At 43.8% G+C, this 22,287-nt stretch overlaps 2 protein-coding genes across 2 annotated transcripts in view; one reads left to right on the forward strand and one right to left on the reverse strand.

Annotated features, from left to right (window-relative positions):
* Positions 1 to 22,287, reverse strand: part of LOC128742338 (insulin receptor substrate 1) — a 461,417-nt gene that overhangs the window by 416,285 nt on the left and 22,845 nt on the right. The gene's annotated exons all lie outside the window — the stretch shown is intronic.
* LOC128742339 (trypsin 3A1-like) lies at positions 4,703 to 5,521 on the forward strand. The gene is made up of 2 exons (XM_053838672.1): positions 4,703 to 4,754; positions 4,818 to 5,521. Exons 1-2 carry the CDS (start codon positions 4,703 to 4,705, stop codon positions 5,519 to 5,521), a joined length of 756 nt encoding a protein of 251 aa, XP_053694647.1.

Here is a 22,287-nt window from a genome sequence, read left to right on the forward strand (position 1 = left end):
AAAATTCAAAGAAGAATGTTTCCAAAATTGAAAACCAACTCTACTGCATCTATTCTTACAAGATCTTTAAAGTAGTGGTCAGCCACAAGACCGTACCATAATGCAACAATTTTCATTACATAAAGTTCAGGTGAAAAACGCATCAATAATTACACATTATTCTCTATCCAGCTTGTCCATACTATTCCAGCTAGTACTGTAAGTAAAAAGCGGCGAATGCCTGTCATTTCTATACTGTGACACTTTCTGCGACTGGTCACAGTGCAAATAAGAATGTTTGCTTATTATCATGTACGTAAGAGGGGCTCTGTAGCCGCAAGGTTACCGAGTCTGCTTTGACAAGCGAATGGTCATGGGTTCGAATCTTAGTAGAATCAGGCCATTCGATGTCAAAGTGACTTTAGCATGGGTTTATTCTCAGGCCCCTCATCGCTCTTCCTTCATGCTGAGTTCTATATTATCCCGATATGGCCTATTGACAGTGCAAAAATGAGACCCTTATAGTAAAAATGCACTGGTTTGCTACGCCAGGGATGACTATAATTGGGGACTGTGCGCTGTCATGTGGAACGAGGTGGGTAAAGTAGAGTAAAGTATTGATAGAAGGGTACCCAATTACACACAAGCACGCATAAAAAAATTCAATAAGCATATCGCTCACTCAATAGCGACTATAGCCAAAATAAATGCAGTGCGGGTTATACAACAAACACCCGGGCGATATCACAATAGATCTAATCATAATGGTCGCAGTGATGAGTCCATACAGGAAAAAAAATCATGTACGTATTCGAGCTAGTTTCAACGCATCAAGAGATAGGCTCTCTCGATACAGAAACAATCCGAAGCGACAGTATTGGCTGGGATTCTTACATGACACTGCATACTGGCAAATAAAAAATGTAACCATTTCGGTCCCTGCTGGTGAAAAACAACTTCCGGCGAAAAACGATGCCGTGGTTAATTATAAGGGATGACGAGACCTACTTGTCGCTGGACGGTAACGAACGACAGGAGTCTAGGTATTTTACGTAAGCGAAAACATCAAATATATCTCCCTCACCAAGTTCCCGAAGAAGGTCCCTTCTATGACTAATGATCAGCGAAAAGGGAATGTCCAAGTCATTGTCAAGTCATTGTCCAAGTCAGAGCGTGTGGTGAACGGGAAGGTATTCATTACGAAGTGCCTGCCGGAAGTTACCACCTTCATCAAGAAGTATCACGCGAAGTAGGATGCCGTCTTTTGGTCAAACCCGACCCCAGCCCAGTATACCAAGAAATCACTAGACCGGCTGAAGATAAACATTGTATCGAAGACCACCGACCCTGCCAACGTCCCCCAGCTGCGACCGATATAATTTTTCGATTTTGAGCGAACCTTAAACGAAAGATCTACTCAAATATTTTTGTGACCAAAACAGAAAGCAGCTGATCGCCACGGTTACGATAGAGCTGAAGAACATGCTGATATCTATCGACTGTGGGTAAGATTCCGGCCAACTTCCCTTTTATAAAAGGCTTATTAAAGGTACGATAAAAGGAGAATTTGTTCTAATGAATTATCTTTTATAGTTTTTTTGTCATCAGAAATAAGTCCATTTTTTATACATGCGTTATTCGGGCGATTTTTGAAAGTTAGAAATGCTAGCGTAAATCCGTATATTTAGCTTACCTACTTCGACTAGGAATAGAGCGAGGAATAGGACTATGGTAAGGGCTTAAGTCATTGCTTGAGTTAGGACTAGAGGCTAGGGATTCGGAACTACGGGCTAAAAGCTAAAAACTGCGGGCTAGGGCTAGGGTTAGCGCTAGGGCATGGGCTTGCACTAGGTCCAACTAGAACCAGGATTTTGGATTGGGCCTGAGATTAAACCTGGGATTGGTTTTTGATTTGGATGTGGGATTGGGCTTAGGGTTAAGCCTAGGCATTGGGCTTACGATTGGGATTCGGGATGGAATTAAGCTCCAGATTGAGGTTAGGCTTGAGCATGAACTTTATGAACATGGATTTAGCTTTAGACTTAGTCGTGGACATAGCTTTAGCAATGCAACGACTGGTCGGAGCATAATGTAGTAGAATCCAATGTACGGATGTCTTCCCAGCAACAACATCTAAGTCGGGTTATTACTGGTGGGGCTAAGCCGACTCAGAGCAAGGCGGGACAACTAACGACTAGACAAGACAATAACCAAAATCTACTTCGTCGAATAGCAAATTCTGAATGTTTCATTCTTATCGAAATATACCCTTCATATGAACATTTTTACGAAATTTCGCGAACGATATTTGGCGGAGTACAAACTGAAAGCGGCGATCGGTGGAGGCGTATGAATTACGAGCTACAGGCACTGCTTAGATTTCCACCGTATAACTGGCGAAAGTCGGTGCGCTACAATAGGCAGATCACGTCGTAAGGATGCCGGACGACAGTGCGACGAAAACGGTGCTTTTCAACAACTCCGCCGGCACTAGGAACAAAATGGCCCAACGAGCAGGACAGGAGACTACTGGTTGAAATAGTACGAACAACTATACTGACGGTGACGACGATGGATTCCCAGTATGCTAGTAGAATCGAGTGAAACTCGGTATTGCAGAAGTCTAGTCAGTTTTCCTTACTGAATAGTCCACTCTACCGAGTTGCTTGACAAAATCGTGTAGAACTCGACTTCTATAACACAATGAAATAGTAATCAAGAAAAATGACACTCGATTCGACTTACACACTGTCGAGTCGAGCAAAATTCCTCATTATAGGGCTCGACTCAGTTTTGTTTTCAGTGGCAACCGGTGGACTTAGTCGAGTTAAGCGACAGAAACGTATCGAGTCCAAATTCTATAGTCAAACTAGTCGAGCAAAGTGACACCTGGAGAAGGTCCCTTCTATGACTAATGATCAGCGAAAAGGAAACGTCCAAGTCGTTGTTCTTTTCTTCGGGACATACGGTGAACGGGGAGGTATTCAGTACGAAGTGCCTGCTGGAAGTTACCACCTTCATCAAGAAGTATTACGCGAAGTAGGATGCCGTCTTTTGGTCAAACCCGACCTCAGCCCAGTATGCCAAGAGATCACTAGAAGAGATGGACCGGCTGAAGATAAACGTTGTATCGTAGACCACCGACCCTGCCAACGTCTCATTGACAGCATCCTAAGAGCTCGGCTTCTATATTACCAAAGTAAACAAGTCGAGCAGATATACCCTACACAACTTTCATAGTAGAGCTTCTTGTTCCTCCAAATATGGTTACACTGGAAAAATTCTGGTTAATTAGCTTGACGCAACAAACTAAATACTAGAGTTCCTGAAGTATGCGTAGAATGATACATCGAGGCCTGTCTAAAATTGCCAAAATCGACAATCAACAACCGAAATCTTGTGATCCAAACTAAAATATCTTCCTGTAAGGACGATAGAGCCATGATAGCCATCAATTCCTAATGATAATGGCTAATTGCTGATTTTGAATCAACTTACTTCCCCGAGCCCACCGTGCAACCGCAAAAAGCGGATAAAAATTCTACATACCAGAGCAGGAACGTTAATGGAACATTCTCAGTGCTTGAAGAGTACATACATTCTGACGTTCGTCAATTGCACTAGGAAAGACTGGAAAATTTCCATTGTACGCTGCCATCATTGTATTTCACGACGAGCTGCTACTGCTGCTGCTCCTGCTGAATCTAGGTCCGAGAAAAGCTCATGCATCCACCATCGCCATAATATCCAGCAGAACATAAACTACTTTGTGTAGGTCGGTAGAAGGCAGAGATGCATGAAGAGGAAAGCAGGATACAGAAACACTCGGAAATTGGGTCAGGATCACATATTTACATAAGCCATGTGCTGGTGCAGCTCTAGCTAGGTACGGCGGTATGCATCACACCGCCCACCATCGCTATGGCGTTTATAATCAACGAATAATGGATCATGAAGCATCAAAGCAAGACCCAAAGATTTCGATTGCATTCCACCTTAGAGAGAAATTCTATTTTAGCTTATCTAAAACGCCACAACGAGAGGGCACCCCGAAGAGTATGTCATCAATTCGTAAAATATGTTGTTGCATAAATTAAAACTGTCATGTCTACCACTTATTTGGGAAAACTTATGCAAACTTTCAAGTTTGATGTGCATTTTATCAGGTGGTTAGTCCTAAATCTTCATATTTTCCCAAAAATAAATTTTATTGTATGTTATTGGGAATAATTTCTACTAGATCTACTAGAAACATCCGAAATGTCTCAGATAACTACAGAGACTCACATCACACTCAGATCAGATGATAAAAATAAAGCGAATAGAGCTGCGCGTGAAACTATTCCACTGAAACTATATGTTTAGACAGTAAAAGTAGGTATACAAATATCAAAACAATCACAAAAGAATAAGATTTTTATTGCGTTTCCCATCGAGTGCTAGGTATTGTTCGTAGCGGATGACGGGAAATCATACACGAGTTAGATAGTGGAAGATTATCCTAACGCAAAGGAAAAACCCCAAGTGTGTATATTGGAAAGTATGACAACATTTGGAGTATCACTACTGTTCAAGTACGCACATGCGACCATTGTTAAACGTGACAAACAGAAGTACCACTTCACAAAATCTAGTATAAAACCATCGCGAGCCGAACTCTCTTCCGTCAGAATTATCGATTGTTTCAAAGCTTTGGTTCACTAGAAATTAAACCTGTACGAATATGATGAAAACACTTTTTGTCACTTTCATCGCCTTTCTTGGGACGATCAACGGTTAATCTATATTATTTACTATTGAAACAATAACTAAAAAAAATATTACTTATCAATTGACAGCCGCATCGCTTTCGACCGGGAAAATCGTCGGAGGATTCCGGGTCGACATCGCTGACGTTCCCTACCAAGTCTCACTTCAGATCAATGGCCGACACATTTGCGGAGGATCCATTATCGCATCCCGGTGGGTTCTAACTGCTGCTCACTGTACAACCAGAACTTCGTTGCCTTACACTGTACGGATCGGTTCTACCGTTCGTTCCGTTGGCGGTGTAGTCGTCAAAGTTCAGTCTGTGACTCCCCATCCGCAGTACAACAAGGAAACAACAGACTACGATTATTCTCTGCTGGAACTAGCCGAAAGTATAGGTTACACACGTCGAATTCAAAAAATTGCCCTTCCGGAGACAGGGGAAGTTCTTGAGGACGGTTCAATGTGCACTATTTCCGGTTGGGGTGATACCAGAAGCTTCGAGGAGAGTTCACAGCTACTGCGGGCAGTTAATGTACCGTCAGTTAACCAGTTGAAATGTAAGACTGCATATGCTTCATCAAACCCCGTGACGGAACGAATGATCTGTGCCGGGTACGCCGCTGGAGGTAAGGATTCCTGTCAGGGAGATTCCGGTGGTCCACTGGTTGTAAACGGTAAATTGGTCGGAGTGGTTTCCTGGGGGAAAGGATGCGCTCAACCAAAGTTTCCCGGAGTATATGCTCGTGTTTCAGCCGTGCGCGAATGGATTACCCAAGTTTCTGGGGTATGATGCAGAAATTTGAATAAACCCATCTAAAATTAGTTTTGTCTGGTTTTCTTACTCGAAATCCTCTATGAGAAATTTACTTTACAATTCCGGTCGTTAAGGAGAAACCGAAAGTGGCTAACGTTATTGTGTTAGTGCACTGTACAAACACTGTACTATACATCTCATGTGTTCGTTAAAAACCAAAACGTTTATTTGAATGTTGCATAAGTATTGGTAATACATGTCAAATAGCGGAGCTTGCAAACATAAACACAGCTGATCCGCAGCCAACCGCACCGACTACGAACATCCCGAAATATAGTTTGTTTTCTTTATCAAGACATTCCGATGCATTTAGGATTACCAGCAGCAACTGAATAATGCATAGGTTCAATAGGATAGTTAATTAATCCGTTTGCATTGAAGGCCAGTTTTTGATTCCTGGTCAACTGATCGTTTGTTTACATCACTCTAAGCTTATCGATGCGGCAAAAGTTGAAAGCTCTTTAAAAGCTCATTGATGTGGCGAAACTTTGAGACCGTGGTGCTGTTTTTCGGGGATTTTCCATTAGCAATTATGTTTTGCTGAGCGTTTGTTGATATATAGCGGATCGATAAATGGAATTTCAAGTTTTAGGAAATTATAACAGCACTGGAAGCACTGATTACGTGGTAAAAGCATGCGAGGCCAATACAGATGCATTTTTAAGGCACAAAACAATACATGCATCGAAAGACAGCCATTTATCCAGCCATCTTTGAGCCATTTTCGGGTTCCCATTAAAATGAGTCAAAATGACCGTTTTTCAGATCAGTTTTTGGTCCCATTTAATGGTAAACCCAAACTCTTGACTGAAGTAAGTACGGTTCTTGAATGTGTCCAAGTTGCAATAATTAGAACATTTATGTTCGAATTTAATGTATTTATTTACTAATACTGCCAGTCAGGGCTGTCCTGCACTCAGTGCATCTATTTTGCTTTTTTAGCTGTAACACCTCAGTCAAACAAAATTCGAAAATGTTATGTATGGGGCATTTATAGAGTCGCTTATTATCCATAAGATTGCTTAACTAAGTATTGCTCTATCTTAAGTATTTACGGCGCGCTCCCAGTTTACACTGAGCGGTACACCCAGAGCGCTCTCTGCGCACTACCCAGTCCCGGTAGTCACGAAAGGCGCACTCCGTTTGCCACAGGAGCAGATCGCTTGCCAAATCATGTATTTCTTGGCAAACTTTGAAAGTTACTGCATCCTTACTTCCTCCGGAACATCAAACTTGTGCTGGGCGGTGAAGTACAGTAGCCCCAGAAGCTGCCGGAAGTCCGCCTTGACGTAAATTCGTGACGTTGCTTTTCTGGTGACGCCATTTTTTCCAATTTTCGAAATACTGACCGCGATAAAAATAGAGTGTAAACAACACAGTACTACAAAGTATGCACATTTAGGCATTTAGAATGCTGTATGTATTTAGGTAGGATGCCTCATTAGGGCCACTTGTTAGTAAGATTCTTGATGGAAGCAGACACATATGCAAGGCATCATTCTTGGGCCAACATTCTGAAATCAGGTGTCAACGATGAACTTAAACTGAAGTTCGCGGACGATATTGCTTTTACGATAAATTTCATAAAAATAAAGCATCTTCTTCTTCTTCATAGCGCTGGGATGGCTCTTGCCGTATCAACAATTCCTCTCCATTGTACTTGATTGCTCTAGCAAGTCGGCTTCACCCTGATCGAACCATCTAGTACGCTGAGCTCCTCTACTCCTGGTGCCGGTGGGGTTCTTGAAGAGAACGGATTTCACTTCACAGTCGTCAGGCCTCCGGCATCCTTGCGACATGGCCGACCCACCGTAGGCATATACTCCTTGATCAAAGCGTATTTCAGAGCGAAAAGTAGGCTCGACTTCTAACTTGCATGCAGCGTTCTCCTTACTCGTATTATTTATTACTGGCGGTGAAGAACAATAAAGCGGCTGGGGCTGATCAGCTACCCGGCGAGCTGCTGAAATACGGTGGTGACGCACTGGCTAGAGCGCTGCACTGGGTCATTGTCAAGATTTGGGAGGATGAGCTACTACCGGAGGAGTGGACGGAAGGCATCGTGTGTCCGAACTACAAAAAGGACGACAAGTTGGATTGTTGCAATTACCGCGCAATCACACTGTTGAACGCCGCCTACAAGGTACTCTCCCAACTTTTATGTCGTCGATTATCACCATTTGCAAAGGAGTTCGTGGGGCAATATCAAGCGGGATTCATGGGTGCCCGTGCCACCACGGACCAGATTTTCGCGCTTCGGCAAGTGTTGCAGAAATGTCGCGAATACAACGTGCCCACGCATCATTTATTCATCGACTTCAAATCGGCGTACGACACGATCGATCGAGATCAGCTATGGCAGATTATGCACTACTACGGATTTCCGGATAAACTAACGCGATTGGTCAAGGCGACGATGGATCGAGTAATGTGTGTTGTTCGAGTATCAGTTGCAGTCTCGAGTCCCTTTGGATCTCGAAGAGGGTTACGGCAAGGTGATGGGCTTTCATGTTTGCTGTTTAACATCGCTTTGGAGGGTGTGATAAGAAGAGCGGGTATAGACACGAGTGGCACGATATTCACGAAGTCCGTCCAGCTTCTTGGTTTCGCTGACGACGTTGACATCATTACACGTACCTTTGAGAGGATGGTGGAAACGTACATCGGACTGGTAGCTGAAGCCAAACGGATTGGACTTCATTAATGTATCGAAAACAAAATACATGAAAGGAAGAGGTTCTAGAGAAGTGAATGCTGACCTCCCTCCCCGGATTCATTTAGACGGTATGGCATCGAGGTGGTAGAAGAGTTCGTGTATCTGGGCTCACTGGTTACCGCAGACAACGACACCAGCAGAGAAATACAAAGACGCATTATGGCAGGAAATCGTGCCTACTTTGGACTCCGTAGGACGCTGCGATCGAACAAAACTCGCCACCGTACGAAGTTAACAATCTACAAGATGCTGATTAGACTGGTAGTCCTTTACGGCCACGAGACATGGACTATGCTCGTGGAGGACCAACGCGCCCTTACTGTTTTCGAACGGAAGGTTGCGCACCATCTACGGCGAAGTGCAGATGGAAGACGGAACGTGGAGGAGGCGAATGAACCATGAATTGCATCAGCTGCTTAGGGAACCACCCATCGCTCACACCGCAAAAATCGGTCGCCTGCGATGGGCTGGGCATGTCGTGAGGATGTCGGACGACTGCCCGGTTAAAAAGTTCTCAATAACGATCCGACTGGAACGAGACGGCTGGGCGCGCAGCGAGCAAGATGGATCGATCAAGTGGAAGGCGATCAGCGGACCCTACGTAGACTACGTGGCTGGCGAATTGCGGCCATGGACCGAGTGGAATGGAGACGACTTCTTCGTACAGCAGAGGAAACCACGGCCTGGAGCTGATTAAGATTGCTGGCGATGACCAAAAATCCCAAATATTCAAACTCATCAACCACTTACAGTTAATAGTCGCTGTCCGTGGGAGGCAAACGTAAACTTAACACTCAACAATAGGCCACATCTTTGTGTTGCGGCAGATCTTCCAACAGTGTCGCGAATACTCAGTCCCTACGCATCAACTATTCATAGATTTCAAGGCCGCATTTGATACTATCAACCGTGAAGAGTTATCGAAAATAATGTACAAAAATGACCTTCCGGGAAATCGACAAGACTGTATAAGGCAACTATGGATCAAGCCCATTTTTAACTCGCAGAGAGGACTTCGACAAGTTGATGATATTTCCTACTTAATGTTCAACATCGTGCTAGAAGATGTTATGAAACGTGCGGGCATGATCTTCAATAAATCCAGCAAATTTGTCTGTTTCGCTGTTAACCAAGTACTTATTAATAGGAGAACCGATAAAGAACCAGCTTGCGTAGGTAATAGTGTGGTAATCGATGGGGACGAATTCGGGATGGTGGACGAATTTGTATAGCTCGGGTCGTTGATGACGTCGGATAACAATTGCAGCTGAGAAATACGCAGAAGGAAGTCGTGCTTATTCCGGGGTTCAGAAGACCTTCTGGTAAGCTTTGTCCTTGTACTAAATGTATCATGTACAAAACGTTAATAAGAATGGTAGTCACCTACGGGGCTGAAGCGTAGACAATGCTCAACGAGAACTTAAACGTGCTGGCCGTTTTTGCACGTCCTGCGACCATTTTTGGCGGGGTATGTGAGAACGGTGTACGAGCAGGTGCAGCAGGTGTCGCTAAGGCTGGGTACAATGGGTGGCACATGTTGTGTGAATACCGAACAACAGCTCCTAAAAATGGTGTTCAAGCAAGCATCTGGGTCTATTGATTTATAACAAATAAATAAACAAATAAACAAAGTCAAATTAAACAATCTACCATTAAATAATTTGCCGCATTTTGAGTGAAGAGAATGTTCGCTCGATTGCCAATCACCGTGTTTGTTACATTCTGAAAATGTCACTGTTTGGTGCACTTTAAAGACCGGTAGAATCATTAGTCCGTTTTTCTTCAAAAATGTTGCCAGCTAGAACGTAACAGTTTCCTCTTCTGTTGGGTATTGAAGCATTTCGTCCGTTATGTTGAATTTGTTGCGACGTAACGGTGAACAGCGTAATGATCAATGTTTTTTTATACCATAATTGAGTGCCCTTAATGTGGAGTCGCTGCGGTTTCAACAACACGGCGCGACATGCCGCGTCTGTCGCAACGAATGTTTTCGCGTAATGGGCTTGTGAATCAGCCAATCGTGCGATCATACGATTCAACGCTATTGGATTATTTTTTGTAATGCCATGATAATTGTTGGGCATATGCCGATTAACGTCTTGGAAGGCAATATTCGCCACATTAATACTAACATACAGCCACTAATGCTGCTGTAAAAGTGCTGAAAGTTGGACCAAGCCAACAAATCGTGCCTCGAATGAGAGAGTGTTCGTGAGGCGCGCACAGCATCTGTAGTTTAAGGTGCACAGGTATAAGTTTCAGCTTTCTGTAAAGCATGTAAGGAGCAAGCTACGACACCAGCCACGAAAACATGATAAACTATCATGGGAATGTTTTTACCTACCATCCAAACAAGGATGTTATATAGTAGATAGTAGCGTATTATAATAAAATACTTGCAACTTTTCTCAAAGATTTGATATACTTATAATCTCTAATATGTTGGTAAATATTTTTTCAGATAGTGTTAAGAGTCATTCTAGTTCTTACGTTAGCACGACTACGTAATTGAAGTGTTACACAAATTTTAACAAAAGCGAGAAAATTTTAGCTCTTAGTAAATGAAATTCTGCTTACATCATTAACATTATAAAGAAATTCTTATCGCCGTAAATTTTTTATTGTTTGCTATTTGAATAAAATTGCAACAAACGAATGATTCCCTCCTCTCTAAGATGATTTAATCAAAATTTTGTTGCTTAAATAAATCCATACATATACATATACGTTTGCCCAACTAGTGTCCTGTATCACTAAAAATCTACCCTGCCTTTTGTCATATTAACAACCACATACCGCCATATATCCGGCTCTCTAGATCACGATTAACAGAGGAGATAGCATAGCCTTTTCTCTACGTGAAAAACGAGGAAAAATAATCCTTCCGCAGCGTAACCCTCCCAGCCCCCAGTGGGAAATGGGAAATAAAGCCTGTATGGATATAGCTACCGCAACATCCAAATAATTGAATCCAACCCGCAAACGATGCTCTTACAAAGAGTGAAAAAAAAAACAACTTCGCTCGGGGGTAGTACGACTGTCTGTGTACGACGGAATATTTTCCGCCCTAAAATCACTAATTGAAAGTCCACCCTTTTTCACAGGACCGTCGTCGGACGAACGCTGATACCGGTACAAAACCGAGCCGCAATTAGATCTGCAGCAGCAGGCCATTCTCAACCTCATATCCTTCGGTATGCCTGGGCCATCGCCATCGTCATACTATTTGAGGCTAGCGTAAATGTCAGCGGTATAATGGACTCCTGATTTAATTTTATCGATCAAATGGAGCGTAAACGGAAAATGACGACTGCAAAAGCACGGCAAAGAACGTCCTTCACTACCACCTACTCTAGGCTTGGCAGCGCAAACGCCAAAAACACGCAAGGAGCAAATTATGACTTCTCAGGTAAGCTCGGCTCGGCTAACGGGCAACACCAGTATAGTAGTTGTGTGTTCAAGCTGTGCGAAAACCTGCACCAGATTGACCACAGGAAAATCGAGCGGCATTTTCAGCGCGTCGACCCTCGTCAAACTAATATGCGCGCCAGGAGCCATCGGACGGACGGAGGCGGGCGCGGCGTGTGGAAGTCACATCGAGCAAAGCCCCAAAATCCGTGCCATCGCATCGTTCCGGTCGGCTCCGGTACGACTGACTGCGGAAAGAGTTTAGTGGTCTGAGTGGTATGAGATGATGTTGTGTAAGGATCCCATCACCGCAGCGCAGAGCAGCGCGACGGCCGGGGTGGGGGGGTACAGGGCAGGGCACAGAAGGATTATCGATTCTAAATAGCGAAATCATGAGGCCCTTCACCGAAGATGGGTCAGAGTGTCAATTCGATTGACTTCTGTGAAGCTGTATTCCAGTACATATGTTAGGGGTGAACTTTCTCGGAAGGCAGAAATGTATGGCTCTTGGAAGACTATATCAACGCTACTGTGAATTTAAAATGTCTTGAGGGATAGTTGGAAAAACAAATATGCTTGATAGTATGTCAAATATGAATCAGAAGAAAACAATTCCAATCAAACCAACTGTTAAAACTCAAAAGAGCATAGCATTGATTATTATAATTATTCTGGTTGTTATTAGCCATTTTTAATATATATTATAAATAAATTGATAGAGTTTCTAAAGTAGAGCAAATGCCGGATAAAGACTGACCAGTTCTCGCACATAAATTCAGGGTTCGCATACATCGGCGAATTACATAGGTCTAGGCGGAGTTTGTTGGGATCGATATTTTCCTTAATTTCTTCTGCCATTTCTCCATCATAAATATTATTAAAATAATATCTAACCTCATGAGTCAAAATAAAACCACGTGAGGATAAGTGCACATATATTAGTTCGATACACACTTTTGGTGGATTAATTCAAGACTAAATACAGAAAGTTCACTCTGAAGTGTGTAATTTCTTCGTACACCTTCCAAGGAGACTCGTTCGGGATCAATACCAAATTAACATTAGTCTAAAAGCTAATCTTCAAAAACCACTCAAAATCTAAATACTTCATTGCTCACGAGTTTCGCAAAAACCAGACGAAAATCACCATCTATAATAGTCCTCTTTTTCCAACAATTAGAACGAAATCTCCCAATGACCAAACAATACCACCTAACGAAGGATAACGTGTTACAAGCCCGAAACATGAAATTGCACTCGTTCTTAATTTGCTAAAAAAGGCTTCACACAAAAGGAACACAAGGAACGATCACTGCTCGTTAGAGGCCTTTCTTGTGCCATTAGATTGACTCATTCGTCGACCAGCGGCAGTTGTTCTTTCGTAGAATGACAGGAGACACAGCAGCTTTTGAAAATTCCAAACCATCCAAAAAGTGAACATTCAACATCCTTTAGCTCTTCGCTTTCGGACACCCGAACACTTACGGTGGTCGAATGTGTTTAGTCGTAATGTGGTGGTGGTCTAGCAGACCCGTAAAGTATGCGGGACCCACTAGTAAAATTCGGACTTTATTTCAAATGAGTTTTCTCGTGAACGGTCGTACATTTTATTACGTATTAGTTGGATTGTTTATTTCCCTTCAACTTAGCAAAATATCGAGAGCTAGCAGTGAGCAGTAAGGTTTTTTTTTCAACCATCAAATTGGAAAACCTATCCTCAGCCAATGAAAAAGTCTGACACAATAATAGGAAAAACCCGAAACTCACAGAAACAATTTTACGCTTCATCTGAGTAATTTTAATTCACCAAAGGAGCAGAGGAATGATTTTATCGAGCTCTTCAGTAATGGATACACAGTCTCCGGTGAAACCTGTATGTTGGTCCATATAAAACCGAATATATGGAGAAAGGTTTAGATTAGAACCGTACGAGTCGGCAACATAAAAGACAGAAGCAAGGACAGATGCAAGAAGCAAACAACATGTCGATCGGTGGGGTGAGGGTGCTACAAACTTTTCTCCATTCATTTCATTTTATTTTCAGCATGCATGGGGCAATCGAAAAAGATACCTGCTTCCTATCGGCGACAGCTTTGCAGGAAAAGAACTGCTAGGTACTGGGTTTCGCATACGCTGGCAGATGCAGTTCCGATTTTTTTTCTCCGGAAAACACTCTTTCCCCCCAGACGTGGATAACTTGTGATGATAATGAAAACGATGATAAAACGGGGCACCAGTTGCAAGTTTCCCCGGTATCGCCATTGCTCGAGGTGAAAAAGAAATGACGAGGAAGCCTTGCAGTGGATGGTACTTCTAGGAGCGGGAGGACCCCACCATCGGAACGGCTAACAGGATCGTTGAGTTTTAACCACGCTTTAGATGTTGAAAAAATGTGTTTCCCGAGTATGAAGTTCTCTCTTCCGTGCTGTTTTTCAGGATTTAGAACAACTTTAAACAGAATGGGTGTTTTGGAATAAAACTAGCGGAAACTGTTTACTTTCAAGACATCAATTTGGTTTAGGTGCTAGCGACGCTTATAAACTCTGACCTATTGGAACGTGGAGACTTTGTCATATTTTTCTGAAATCGAAGTAATCAAAATGACAGGTGCGTACAATCATCGTCGTGGGCTGGGAAAGCAAACAGTGTGTCTACATCTCATTAGTTGATACGTTCATTCTTGACAATTTAGGATATCAATGCATTCCTCAACAGTAAATTTTCAAAAATCTATTATATTCCATATATTAATCAATCTTTAGAAATCAATCGAACGATTGATGCAAATATTTCTTAAATCTATTGAGATTGACAACCATAAAGTTTTACCAATGTTTTCGACCACCGAAAAGGGTACACTTGTGGGAGTCGGCAGAAGATAGCAACCCGTTTTGGGCAAAAATCCTGACCAAAGGATAACTGTTCTCGGAATGCTGAGCCAACGCTCTCCTGCAAACGGAACAAAAACAACATTTTGATGATTCACAGCGTTGTTGTTTGGCGTCGTGTTTGGGTTGCAGCAAAAATGATATTTTACGTTTAGGTGGAAGTTTTTTGGTGTTGTGGAATGCACGTGGCATAATATTTATCATAAAATTCACGCTGATAGAGGAAAACCGTTTATACTATACGTACTTTTATGCTTTGTTATTGTACCGACTAACCGACGGGGGTGGAATAGTTTGGAACTCTTTGGAGTGAACGTAATTGCAACATAACTTAGTACTACGAGGATAATTGGTCGTTATTTTCGTTTCTGCTGCTTTTCCATGAAAAATTTTAAACACATTTTTATATCGGTCATAAGAAATCAATAAGTCGAACATGTTTGCCAAATTTTCATTAACTATAAATTTAAAACATTAATCAATAGCACGTTTTCGTTATACGTTATAAGATATATGTTATATATCTTTTCTCTCAAACGGTCACACGAACTTATCCATTGCTGTTTCTTTTACAATAAAGCCATTGCGATCCAGAGGGCCACTGTCCCATTAGATTTGATGTGTCGACTCCTGGTCCAATAACCCCAGTTCTGTACATTTGCCAATTTGAGAACCATCGATGTAAAATAAGAGGGAACCCGGACGAGTTTTAGGACCAATTTCTTCCCATATACTGCGGTCGATTTCGACTACTTTGAAAGGTATATCGAAGTTCGTCCTAGACTCCATCCAGTCTTCATTCAAGATTATTAGGTTGTTCAGTTGAAAATCTCGGAGGATTCGTAAGTGTCCACTGAGATCTCCATCTTGAAAATGTTTAACATGCCATAGCCTAAGAGAACCTTTTTCTGCTTCAAGTTGTACGAATTGCTGCAATGGTATTCTTATGTATAAAAATGGATTTCTGTCTGTCGAGATGTGCCTTATAGAATCAAAAACTATTGAACCAATCGGCGTGAAAATTTGCATATAGCGGTTTTTGGGGCCAGGAAAGGTTTTAGTGATGGTTCGAGACCCCTCCCTCCACTAAGAGGGGGGGCTCCCATACAAATGAAACACAAATTTCTGCATAACTCGAGAACTAATCAAGCAAATAGAACAAAATTTGGCATGTGGGTGTTTTTGGTGACAAAAATTTATTCTACGGTAAATTAGGACCCCTCCCCTCTTTACAAGAGGAATTATGACTCCTCTCCCCTTTAAGAGGGGGGGCTTCCATACAAATGAAATACAAGTTTCCTCATAACTCGAGAACTAATCAAGCAAATGGAACAAAATTTAGCATGTGGGTGCTTTTGTAGGCGAGAATATTTTCTATGGTGAATTAGGACCCCTCCCCACTTTATGAGGGGGGGGGGGCTCCTATATAAATGAAATACAAATTTCCTCATAACTCGAGAATTATTCAATCAAATGGAACCAAATTTGGCATGTTGGAGATTTTGGAGTCTTGAATTTATTTTATGATAGTTAGAGACCTCTCACCCCTGTGGTAGGGGGATATGGACTCTCATACAAATAAAACAGAAATTTTTGCGAAGCTCAAAAACTAATCGAACTCGAGAAATTCGAGACTCTTTCATAAAACATTAGTCAATAACAAAAACTAACTATAGTAACACTAGATCATTCAGGACGAGACGGTCGCGAGTGTTGCCGGCGACCCGCCGTCGGAAGCGCCGCCCACTGGGAGGAGGCAACTCCCCGCAGAAATCACTACTGTCTGGGTTTATTTGTTTTCCTAGGTCTACCTGGGTTTCCTGGAACGAGCGACAGCGAGTAAGGAGAGGATCGCGAAATGGTACTTTCCACAAAAAAGATTTTCGTGAAATGGTACAATCCGCTTAAGGTTTTTCGCAAAATGATACTCTGCGAAATTTTATACAATCATGGCGAATATTACTATCCGTTTTCTGGCTATGCAATGAGGGGACAGGGGAGTTGTTTTCTACTTTACTGTGAGGAAAAATTGCAAATTTGTATATTGAACTGCCAATTCCTGGTAACTAATAAGCATTAACATAAGCAGCAAATCAGCGTATCTGGCATTTTATACTGCACGTTGTTGTGTATTAGCTTTTTGACTGCATAGGTGTTGTAAATTGGCATCCAAAATTGTATTCAAATTCTTCGTGTCGGTTATTAGCTGTAAATTAGCATTGTCAGCACTATAAGAAGGTTATCAGTAAAGTAGCTGTATATTTTGCCAAAATAGCATTTAAGGCGACTTAAATGCTTATTGGCCTACATTTGAATAGAATTGGTGATGCTTATTGGTTACCTGGGATGCTTTCATAGTTACGCAACTGCCAAAATGAATCATCTAAGGTTGAACTCCTCAGAAACTTGCAAAACTCGAGATTGTGACAAAGATCATCCGAGATTCATGATTTATGTACAACACAGGTTAATTTGTGGCAATACGAAGTTTGTCGGGTCAGCTAGTAAAATATAAAAACACACCTAGAGCTGTGGAGGGTATGCTGGTCATTGCTCCAGTTATTGACGAGCACGCCATACTTTGTAGTATGGCCAGGCTTTTTTGAGCGGTTATTTGTATAGTTTCAGGCCACCACACTAGCGAAGCATATGCTAATCTGGGTCTCACAATTGACGAATAGATCCAGTGAACCATCCTCGGCTTAAGTCCCCACTTTAACTTTACCATACTTTACCAAAAGTATTGCTGCAGGCCCAAAGCGCACTGTTTGCATTTGAGATTGTATACTCTAGATGATCGATCCCATTTAGCTTATGGTCAAGCATAACACCCAAGTATTTAGTATGCTTGGACAGTAGAGTGTCCCAAAATAGCAGTATGTCAGAAAACCCGGGGGCTCACCCCTCAAATGATAGCTTAGGGTGTCACAACAAAACTTTTATATGACGTCAACATTGGTTGCCGCGATTTAGGGGTCGCACATTTGAGTTTTATGAAAAACTGGTTTTTTCATTTACCTCTTTCACCTTCTTGATTTTTTTTTTTTTTTTCATTTACCTCTTTCACATGAAGGCTGGCAAAGGGTGAACATGTGCATTCCATAACCTCTGTTCATTAACTCCTATTCCTACCTCCACGAGGTGCCGGCTGGGGTACGCAACTTCGGTTGTCGTATGCTAACAGGAAAGGGGGCACAGTGGCTCCCGCCCACATTAAGATGGCAGCCCCATCAGCGGGATAAGGACCTTAGGTTAACAGCCTACTGTACCAGAACACACAAAAAGTTAATGAAAATGAAAGAAGAAATCTCTCCGGATTATTGGCAACGACCTTTAGCATGAAAACACGGACACGAATCGGAACATGGAATATACTGACCCTTGCCCAGCAGGGCAAGCTGGCTCAACTTGCAAGGGAAGCTAGCCGCCTGAAGCTTGAAATCCTGGGGCTGAGCGAGGTCCGCTGGTCGGGTACTGGCGAACACAGGACATCATCCGGGCAAGTCTTGCTCTACTCTGGCATACGAGGTGGAAATGCTACTCGAGAAAGAGGAGTTGGATTCCTACTGAGCCCAGGGGCACATGCGGCCCTGATGAAGTGGGAACCAATAAATGAGCGAATAATCGTTGCCAGATTTAGAACACGGGTTAGGAACCTTACGGCAATCCAGTGCTATGCGCCAACAGATGCTGCCGACCTGCAGGAGAAAGAGAGCTTTTACAGCCAGCTGAACAGCGTGGTTGAGAAAATCCCGAAGGGGGACATCCAAATTCACATGGGCGACTTCAACGCGAAGATTGGCTCAAACAACGCGGACCTTGAACGCGTCATGGGACGCCATGGCCTAGGAGAGATGAGCGAAAACGGGGAGCTGTTTACAGAATTCTGTGGTAATAACGACATGGTCATTGGTGGATCGCTCTTCCCCCATAGACCAGTACATAAAGTCACGTGGGTTTCTCGCGACGGCCGAACAGAAAACCAAATCGACCACATCTGCATCAGCCGGAAATGGAGAAGGAGCCTTCTTGATGTACGCAACAAACGCAGCGCTGACATTGCATCCGACCATCATCTTGTTATCGCTGAGATACGTCTGCGCGTCGCACGTGTCCAACGACGGGAGGAGAAAGTTGGGTGCCGCTACGACGTCCGCCGATTGGAGAATCCTGAGGTGAAAAGGGCCTTTGTTGAACAACTGGAATCTCGAGCCTCGGAGTTGCCATCTGGTGGTACCGTCGAAGAGCAATGGACCGGCATCAAGAACGCCTTCATCACGACCAGTGATGAAACCCTCGGCAAAGCGCGCAGTGGGCGGAGGGAGTGGATTTCGGATGAAACTTGGAGGAAGATCGACGAGCGGAGAGAGGCGAAAGCCGGCATTGAGCGAGCGCGGACCAGATCGGCTAAGACAGCTGCCCGTCAACGATACGCCGAACTGGAGAGGGCTGTTAAACGTGCTTGTAGGCGGGACAAGAGAGCCTGGACTAACTCCCTAGCCGAACAAGGAGAAACCGCCGCCGCCAATGGTGATATCCGTTTGTTGTACGATATTTCTCGCCGCCTTAGTGGTGCTAGGATGAATACAAAGATGCCGCTAAAGGACAGAGCTGGTCAGTTATTGACTGACCATACAGAACAGCTTAAGCGATGGACTGAACATTTTGAACAACTCTTCCGAGTTTCAAATGTCAGAGACCAACAAAACCAGCAGCGTACGACGCCTACAGTTCGTCGAATAAATCGCGTGAACTCGGAGGCGCCATCGCTGGATGAAATTGTAGCAGCCATCAAGAGTATGAAATCCAATAGAGCGCCAGGGATAGATCGTATTTCAGCCGAAATGCTCAAAGCTGACCCATCTTTGTCAGCCCAGATGATGCATCAGCTTTTCAGCAATATTTGGGAAACCGCAACTTTTCCGGTGGACTGGATGCAGGGCATATTGGTCAAAGTCCCTAAGAAAGGAGACCTAACGGAATGCGGTAACTGGCGTGGCATCACGTTGCTCTGTATTACTCTCAAAGTACTCTGTAAGGTAATCCTCAACCGGATTCAGGAGAAGATCGACGCTACTCTCCGGCGGCAGCAAGCTGGATTCCGTGCTGGCCGATCATGTGTAGACCATATCACAACGCTCCGCATTATATTGGAGCAGATCAACGAATTCCAGGACTCTCTTCTGCTGGTGTTCGTTGACTTCGAAAAGGCGTTCGACCGACTCAACCACGAAAACATCTGGGGCGCACTTAGGCGTAGAGGAGTTCCAGATAAGCTAGTCCATCTCATCGAGGCTCAGTACGAGGCGTTCTCGTGCAAGGTTTTGCACGACGGCGTCTTGTCCGACCCCATAAGGGTTACTGCTGGCGTGAGACAGGGCTGCATTTTATCACCGCTTCTGTTTCTCATCGTTATGGATGAGATATTAGTTGGAGCAATTGACAGTAGACCAAATCGAGGATTGCCTTGGAATCCTCTAACGATGGAGCAGCTAAATGACCTCGACCTAGCCGACGACATTGTCTTGCTCGCACAACGCCGAAACGATATGCAGAGCAAGTTAGACGACCTCTCCGAGAGCTCCCAGGCAGCAGGTCTCACAGTCAATGTAGCGAAAACTAAGTCTATGGTAGTGAACACTGACAATTCCACCAACTTTACAGTAGCGGGACAACAAGTTGAGCAGGTAGCCGTCTTTCAATATCTTGGTAGCCAAACAACGCCCGATGGTGGTACCAAGACTGATATAGCCACACGGATCAGGAAGGCCAGGGGTGCCTTTGCAGGTCTGCGAAACATTTGGCGCTCAAACCAGATCACTCTACGTACGAAAACCCGAATCTTTAATTCAAACGTTAAATCCGTACTGCTGTATGCCTGCGAAACGTGGTGCGTCTCAGCGGAGACAACGCAAAAACTGCAGGTATTCATTAACCGGTGCCTGCGATATATTATTCGTGCCTGGTGGCCTGATAATTGGATATCCAATGAGGAACTCCATCGTCGGTGTCATCAACGGCCGATAGCCACAGAAATTCGTGAGCGTAGGTGGAAGTGGATCGGACACACCTTGAGGAAAGGAGCGAACGAGGTTTGCAGAGCAGCACTCGACTGGAATCCACAAGGACAGCGTAGAAGAGGCAGACCCAGAGGCTCATGGAGACGGAGCTTAGCCAACGACATCCGGGCTGTAGACGAGAACCTGTCCTGGCGACAGGTAAAAGCCATGGCGGGTAACCGTCAGCAGTGGAGATCTCTGATTTCATCCCTTTGTTCTGCCGGACCGGCGGACATGGACACATAAGTAAGTAAGTAAGTCTTTCACATGAAACTGCTAAAATTTAAAAATTACAGAAATGTGTTTTGTTCCGCCTTCAGAAAACGGTAAATATCTCAGCGAGATTTAAAGATACGTCCTTACTTTCTTCGGCAAAGTTGTTCGTCATAAAATTTCCCATCTATACAGTATAGCTACGTTGCTCTGAAAGACTGTTCGATACCCTGTTTTGACATTTATTTAAATGAAATTTCGAAAATTTTACGACGCCTTAGTGGTGCCAGGATGAATACAAAGATGCCGCTAAAGGACAGAGCTGGTCAGCTATTGACTGACCGTACAGAACAGCTTAAGCGATGGACTGAACATTTTGAACAACTCTTCCGAGTTTCAAATGTCAGAGACCAACAAAACCAGCAGCGTATGACGCCTACAGTTCGTCGAATTAATCACGTCAACTCGGAGGCGCCATCGCTGGATGAAATTGTAGCAGCCATCAAGAGTATGAAATCCAATAGAGCGCCAGGGATAGATCGTATTTCAGCCGAAATGCTCAAAGCTGACCCATCTTTGTCAGCCCAGATGATGCATCAGCTTTTCAGCAATATTTGGGAAACCGCAACTTTTCCGGTGGACTGGATGCAGGGCATATTGGTCAAAGTCCCTAAGAAAGGAGACCTAACGGAATGCGGTAACTGGCGTGGCATCACGTTGCTCTGTATTACTCTCAAAGTACTCTGTAAGGTAATCCTCAACCGGCTCCAGGAGAAGATCGACGCTACTCTCCGGCGGCAGCAAGCTGGATTCCGTGCTGGCCGATCATGTGTAGACCATATCACAACGCTCCGCATTATATTGGAGCAGCTCAACGAATTCCAGGACTCTCTTCTACTGGTGTTCGTTGATTTCGAAAAGGCGTTCGACCGACTCAACCACGAAAACATCTGGGGCGCACTTAGGCGTAGAGGAGTTCCAGATAAGCTAGTCCATCTCATCGAGGCTCAGTACGAGGCGTTCTCGTGCAAGGTTTTGCGCGACGGCGTCTTGTCCGACCCCATAAGGGTTACTACTGGCGTGAGACAGGGCTGCATTTTATCGCCGCTTTTGTTTCTCATCGTTATGGATGAGATATTAGTTGGAGCAATTGACAGTAGACCAAATCGAGGATTGCCTTGGAATCCTCTAAGGATGGAGCAGCTAAATGACCTCGACCTAGCCGACGACATTGTCTTGCTCGCACAACGCCGAAACGAAATGCAGAGCAAGTTAGATGACCTCTCCGAGAGCTCCCAGGCAGCAGGTCTCACAGTCAATGTAGCGAAAACTAAGTCTATGGTAGTGAACACTGACAATTCCACCAACTTCACAGTAGCGGGACAACAAGTTGAGCAGGTAGACGCCTTTCAATATCTTGGTAGCCAAAAAACGCCCGATGGTGGTACCAAGACTGAT

This window comes from Sabethes cyaneus, chromosome 3 (assembly GCF_943734655.1).
Source record: "Sabethes cyaneus chromosome 3, idSabCyanKW18_F2, whole genome shotgun sequence".
NCBI lineage: Eukaryota > Metazoa > Arthropoda > Insecta > Diptera > Culicidae > Sabethes > Sabethes cyaneus.